Source organism: Triticum aestivum, chromosome 5B (genome assembly GCF_018294505.1).
Source record: "Triticum aestivum cultivar Chinese Spring chromosome 5B, IWGSC CS RefSeq v2.1, whole genome shotgun sequence".
Taxonomy (NCBI): domain Eukaryota; kingdom Viridiplantae; phylum Streptophyta; class Magnoliopsida; order Poales; family Poaceae; genus Triticum; species Triticum aestivum.
Window position 1 is genome coordinate 20,195,636 of NC_057807.1, and position 6,941 is coordinate 20,202,576.

The 6,941-nt window shown below is 45.9% G+C and overlaps 1 protein-coding gene across 2 annotated transcripts; it reads left to right on the forward strand.

Moving 5' to 3' along the window:
- The first annotated feature begins 758 nt into the window (after positions 1-758).
- On the forward strand, positions 759-6,725 carry LOC123110165 (disease resistance protein RGA4). 2 transcript variants are annotated; one of them, XM_044530630.1, is made up of 4 exons: positions 759-1,648; positions 2,317-4,409; positions 4,492-4,562; positions 6,151-6,725. In XM_044530630.1, the coding sequence occupies exons 1-4, from the start codon at positions 825-827 to the stop codon at positions 6,439-6,441; spliced, it is 3,279 nt and encodes a 1,092-aa protein (XP_044386565.1). In that variant the 5' UTR covers positions 759-824; the 3' UTR covers positions 6,442-6,725. The 2 variants fall into 2 exon arrangements, with proteins under 2 accessions (XP_044386565.1, XP_044386566.1); XM_044530631.1 differs by having other exon boundaries at positions 4,492-4,578; positions 6,151-6,394.
- Positions 6,726-6,941: the final 216 nt, after the last annotated feature.

Below are 6,941 nucleotides of genomic sequence, written 5' to 3' on the forward strand. Positions count from 1 at the left end.
TTGCCGGCCTAGCATTGCCAACAACTTGATTCTATGGAATGAGCATTCTTGCGTCTTTCCTATGATAAAACCTTCAAATCAAAGGAGGCCTAAGTAGGATGAGCTGAGGTAGGTTGTGCGCACCAAATAATTGGAGCAACGACTAATTTGCTTGATTGGCAGGTCAGGGCCCCAGTCCGAACAGCCCCTGCTATTGTCACTGTCGAGAAAAATCAGACACCATCATTTGTGTGTCACTGTGATCAGTGCCCATTGCGCTTTAAACACCTACAGTGACAGGTCCAGTCACCGTCATTGTGAACACGAGGACTGAGAGAGTGCCACACTGTGCTTGTCCTCACCCTGTCATACCAGTCATTCTTGTTCAAGCTACAAATTATTGATGGCCCAGCCTAGCACCGGCGTCTGATTCTCCGAGCCTGGTCCAGGCCAGGCCACTAGTACTAGTTTTTGTTTGCGCACTACACGAACCAAATAGCTTTCAGGCTCCAGGAGGGAGTGCACATCGAAAATCCTACACCTATGAAGACTAACTTAAATCTCTTACGTAACCTTCCATCAATACTTTTCTCCTCCCAGATTTTAAGTGGGGTGGGGCCGCCTTCTCTCTAACGCCAATCATAACCTGCCAGCTGTCTAATTACGTAACGATTACGTTAAACAATTCCTAAGTGTAACACAGTTATACGAATTAGAAAAATGAGGCAACAACGAACAAGTGAGGGATGGTGACGCCCCTTCCCTCTGGCATGTGCCATTTTCTGGCCGCCCCTCCCCTACACTCTTCTCTCGTTTGATCCACCAACCCTAATCGCGAGTGAGGGATGGTGACGCCGATGGCGCTAGAGGCGGAGAAAGGGGCGGCCACCGCCTTCTCCAACGTCGTGCTGGGAAGACTCATGAAGGTGTTGGAGAACAAGTACCAGCTGTGGAGCGGCATCCAGACTGAAATCTCGTCTCTGCACGAAGATCTTAAACTCCTGGCGGCAGCCGTAGATGACCACCAGGTCAGTGCTGCGGCTTCTAGCACGGCCGTCGCGAGGGTGTACGGCGAGCAGATCCGCGAGCTGACCCACGATATCGAAGACTGCGTGGAGCGCTTCCTGCACCGCATCACCTGCAAGCCCGGGGCCTCGCGGGCTCGCCGCACAGCTCACGCCTTCAGGACGCTCCGCCGCCGTCTCCTGTTCGCCGACAAGATCAAGAAGTTCCGGAGGCGCGTGGCAGATGCACGCAAGCGGGCATTCAACGCCGACGCCACCGCCGCCGCTGCTGCAGCAATTTCCCCTTATAGCGGTGGTGCCCAGCCGTCCAACAACCAGGGGTACGTGCAGGATTGCCGCCCCGTGGGCATCGCAAAGGCCATCATGGAGCTTCGTGCTCTGCTCGGCATCGAACCAAACCAAGGCCGAGCTGCGGTTCAGGCTCAGCTGCGGGTGGTCGCCGTGGTGGGATTTGGTGGTTCGGGCAAGACGACCCTCGGAAGGGCAGTCTACAGCATAGTCCAAAGAGCACTCCCTTGTGCTTGGGTTGACGGCCACTTGCTGGATCGTACGGACTCTAATGGCATCGTCAAACATATCCAAGAGAACCTTCGTTCGGAGGAAGGGCGTTCCGCGACATCTCTCCACCAGGACCAGGACAGCAGGTAAGCTTCTGAGATGACACATAATTAAGATTTGGCTCGGCATACTCTTGATTCTATGTTTAAAACATCCAATATGCTGATTATTTCATGTGAATAATTGAAGCAAAACGTTTATTGATAAGTATGAGATCTGCAAAATAACAGCAGCAAAAGTTGCACTTGTAAGGCACATCTAAATTACTCCCTTGTGGCATTTTTCTTCTCTTACTACCTCCATTCTAGTTTATTGGTCTCCTTGGTATTTTATGCTAAATTTTGACCATAAATTTAACTAACAAAATGTTCATGCATGTGATAAAAAATTGTATCATTGGAAGCTATGTTCAAATACGAATCCAACGATGTAATTTTTGTTAACATGCATTAACATTTTGTTAGTTAAATATTTGGTCAAAATTTGACACAAATTACAAAGGGGACCAATAAACCAGAACGGAGGTAGTAATTACTAAGTACTAACACAGTAATACCAGACACCTTGATTAGGATTTTAGTGTACCATTAAAAAAATGATTTTCTAGAGCAATTTTAACATGGTCTCTCTTACCTCCTCTTTTCACATGGGAGGTAAGAAGGTAGTTTTTTTTGAATTGAATGAAAAGTTACAGATCAGTTGCAGGATATTTTTTCTGTTAGACTCTTATTTTCATCTGCTAATTTGTCTACAGATATTTAATCGTTATTGATGGCATTAAGAGGAAGCACCAGATGCACTGGGATACACTGAGGAATGCCTTCAGGAATAATGGGAGAATAATTTTGACAACGAACAATTGGTCAGTAGCTAATAGATGCTGCAATCATCCCAGGGAAGAAGATAAATATACCTTTGGTCGTGTGTACAACATGAGAAGTCTTGGAGAAGAAGATTCAAGGAAACTAGCTCTGCTTGGAAGAGTTACACCTGAGTTACTGATGGGTTCAAAAGAACTCCTGGAGAAATGTGGTGGTCTGCCTCTAGCTCTTTATAGTGTGGCCTGCCAATTGAGCTCTGAAATGGAAACTACGGGGGAATTGTGCAGAATATTGTGCAGTGACCTGGGTACATATCTGGAACGCGAAGACGACGAGCCTAACTTTGCAAGGCTTCGAGGTGTGCTAAGGGAAAATTACACCAGTCTGTCTGATTACATTGTCAGGACCTGCTTGTTGTATCTAGGTATATTCCCAATTGATCGTCCCCTCAAGAAGAATGTCATAATCAGGCGATGGTTGGCTGAAGGATATGCACGCCATTATGAAGGGAGGCACCAAAGTGTAGCTGATAAGAATTTCAAGACATTTACCCACCAGAGTATTATTTTGCCTGCTGTTCCAATCAGCAATTTCATAGAGAAGGCGTGCAAAATTCATGGTATCATGCACACCTTCATCTTGCACAAGTCCATATCCAAGAAGTTCATCATGCCCTTTGGTACTCAGCACAATAAAGTCCGCCACCTATTTATCCATAACAGCCGCTATGGAAATTACGAAATCAGCCCAGACATGGATTTATCACGGGCCCGATCTCTGACAGTCGTAGGGAAAGCAGGTGGTGCTATTTCCAAGTTCAACAAGTACAAACTTGCAAGAGTGTTGGACCTGGAAGGGTGCATTGATGTGGAAGATTTTCATGTTAAAGAGATATGTAAGCTATGGAATCTGAGATATCTAAGCCTCGGGCCCGATATCACAGAGATACCCAAGGAAATTGCTCAACTTAAATTGCTGGAGACACTTGATGTAAGCAAGACAAGGGTGAATGTGCTCCCAGTGGAGGCTATTGGACTACCCTGTTTGATTCATCTGATTGGAAAGTTTAAGCTTCAAGACCCAGTCAAGACAGAGAGGCTGCCACAAAAATGTATGCTGGAGACCCTTGCGGGGATTGTTGCCGACAAGGGTCGGGGATTTTCGCAACTTATGGACCATACGAAAAAGTTAAAGAAGGTCAAGGTATGGTGTGAGTGTGAGGAAACTGAACAAGGTCAGATCGACATGAATAATCAACTTGCCGAGGCCATCCAAAAGTACATTGAAACTCCTATGGATGAGGACAATGTGGAAAACTATCGCTCCCTGTCCCTTTACTTCCAACGATTGCCCCAAGGTTCCATGACTGCTCTAGAACAACTATGTCAACGCCACAGTTCGAGGAAAGGATATTTATTTTATCTCAGCTCGCTCAAGCTACATGGCAACTCCAACCCAACTACATTGCCTAAGTTTGTTGCCATGTTTCATGATCTAGCTAAGCTAAGCATTTCGACCACCATGTCTGTGACACAACATCTTCTGTCAGTACTTGGCGAGATGCATTTAATGAAGTATCTCAAGCTGGCTGCCAACAGCATCGACGACGACGACGGTTTCGTCATCCAAAAAGGGAAGTTCGGGAGCCTGAAGCGCCTATGTCTTGTGTTAAAAGTTGTGGGACCGTCTGTCCTAACAATCAAAGACAGAGGTGCGCAGGCCATTAGCTCGCTCCAACTGATCTGCAAGGATCTAGTTGGTCTCTCTGGCGTCGAAATCAGCTACCTCCCTAACCTGAAGGAAATTGTCCTTCACCCTGATGTGGGTGAAGAAACAAGGCAAGCGTGGAAAGCGGAGGCAAGGAACCACCGTAACATGCCGCATGTGTTGTCTATCCCAGGTGATCACGTCCGAGAGGAAACAGCTGCAGTTGAGGAGGAACCAGCACTTGAGGATCCCATGGAGGTGGAGCCAGAGAGTAACTTCCCTAATTCTATTGGGCTCCACGTTAATGAAGCACAACAAGGTACAGTTATAGCAAAAGCGTATCTCATAGCTGCTGACACTTACTCCTTTCTTATCTCTTGGAATGGATGGCTTTCATTCAGGCTGCGACAAGGAAGCTTTGGTGCTGGCCCCCGTGCAACCACGAAAGGCGAACAAGAGGAAGCGTGCTCAAGTACGTGCCTGCCAAGGTATTGTTGGTATATTTTTCATTCATTAACTACTGACTATTTCATGGGCTGCAAATTTAGACCTGGCATGAGTATCTTCGCATAACCATCCTAAGTGTCAAATTAGTTTTATTCGTCTACTTGCTCCCTCATTTTTCGTTTTTTTGAAAAGAGAGTATATTAATATCGCGAAGATACCAATTACATCTAGCCTCTGCACCACCAAGATATCTCAAAGACATCTAGGATGCATGCACACAGCCTAAAAAGAAAAGAAAAAAGAAAGAAAAAACAAAGGCTTCGCCACAGTGATCAACTCCTCTCAGCAGCAGCACACAAACCACCACCAAAGACAACACCCGGAAAACGTAAATGATCTCCAAAAGCAACGCCTTCAAAAAGGAAACAGCACACAAGCGCCGTCGTCACCCAATCCAAGATCATAGGTTTTCACCCTGGAGAAAGGAAGAGCTCTCAAAATAGTAACTTCAGCAAGGCAATGCCAGGCACAACCAATGATGGCCAGGCCTTAGATTTTCACCCTGAAAGTCACGACTCAGCACCCGAGGAGCACCACCAAAAATGAAATCCTCCAGTGCTGTCGCCCCCACTTGTCACTGCTGCTTCTAAAAATTATCAAACACCTGGCGGATTCCATCGCCTCCAAGACCCCCTCCACCTTACTAATCATCCGATCTCAGCCACCATGACTTTCTCTGCTGCTATCTGTGCCATGAAAATTGAGATACCGACATGTCCCATGGTGTCAACATACAACAGAGCTTCGCGCGGCGCCTCCATGGAGCCGGTAGGCTGGTATGGACGCGCACGACCCAATTCTAGCCGATCAGATATCCTTTGGCAAGACCTCTGACAATAGTTCCGAAACACGCCGACGGCCGGATCGAGGAGGACCGATCATGTAGATCTTTGTCGTGATGTGATAAGAGCACAAGTACCGCGACCACACCGCTGCCTCCTCCACGCCGATGTCGTCGCCGCCACGGTGGAGGACACCAGCCTGCACCCAAGGCATCCGCCACAAGGATGATGCTGCAGCCAGCTGATAGGGACGCACATCCCGATATTAGCCCGAAGCCACATAGGCCTTTACGCATGGATCTGACGAAGACGACACTAACTAGTACTCCCTCCGTTCCTAAATATAAGTCATTTTAGAGATTTCAAATGGACTACCATATAGGGATGCATATAGACATAATTTAGAGTGTAGATTCACTCATTTTGCTCTGTATGTAGTCACTTGTTGAAATGTCTAGAAAGACCTATATTTAGTAACGGAGGGAGTAGTCATATGAGAAGTAAGGAATTCTGGTTGTGCTATATTCTCTCCGTTCCAAATAACTGAAGTTATGTGTTTGTCATAAGTCAAACTTGTGTATTTGAGGTTATAGGACTTAGCACATTTTCATGACTATCTGTATTTGATGTTATAGTCTTAGCATATTTTTTTCTGTGGAGTCGGTCAAACTTAAACAAGTTTGTCCTAGGACAAACATAAAACTTCAATTATTTTGGAACGGAGGGAGTAGCGCGGAGTGTTGGTCTGATTAGACTGTTTCTGTTGTTCAGGTCCTAAAATCAGCCAACACACATGAAGAAGACATAGCAGATATCAATATGGAAGATGCGGGTGACAATTTAGCTGCTTCCATTAATGATTTTGCGATTGATGACGAGGGGCATAAATGCCTGTTGTATCGCGCTGTCATGACCGTGCCTGGCTTCCCTGAGGAAGCTTTATCAGTTGCCGTATCTCATTTGATTGACAACAAGGCCCAGGGATCTGCATACATGGGTATGCACGAGGAGCACCGTGTACTATGGCTCAGGAACTTCCTGGGAAAGCTCCACACAATTTAAATGATGCTGGTTGGTGGTTATTATCTTTCAGGGTGATGTGACTGTAAACACACCTTTATGTTTTGCTGATTATGCATCTCAACCCTCAGTGGTGCTGCTGTCGGTGCTGGTAGTGCATCACGATTCTTATTGGGTTGTTTCATGCCTAGTATGTCTAAATTTCCATGTACTTTGCCTTCCGTGTTTTACATTGTTATTTAAAAAAGAATAAGAGAAACAGCAAGACTAATCAGTGTGGAAGTGAGTTATTCCTTATGTAATGGAAGTGTGTGTATGATCATCAATCACGTTGCCCTGAGATTTTCTAGTGGGAATTTTGGTGCCTTTTCGCTCTTTTTGTTTTTTCTCTCCTTGCCCATAATGGTGGCTGGGGTTTACAGAGGTACCAAGCACCCATGCAACTATTCAACTTTTCACTTTCACTTTCTACCATATGCAAGTCCTCCAAATTATCGAAGAACATTAGAGCCCTCCGCATCATTAATTTTTATTTTTATTTT

Excerpts from the sequence above, each read along its gene's own strand:
- LOC123110165 (XM_044530630.1), top strand. The coding sequence starts at position 825 with ATGGTGACGCCGATGGCGCTAGAGGCGGAGAAAGGGGCGGCCACCGCC. Across the intron at positions 4,410-4,491 it reads CGTTAATGAAGCACAACAAG|GCTGCGACAAGGAAGCTTTG; the intron begins GTACAGTTATAG and ends GCTTTCATTCAG. Across the intron at positions 4,563-6,150 it reads ACAAGAGGAAGCGTGCTCAA|GTCCTAAAATCAGCCAACAC; the intron begins GTACGTGCCTGC and ends TCTGTTGTTCAG.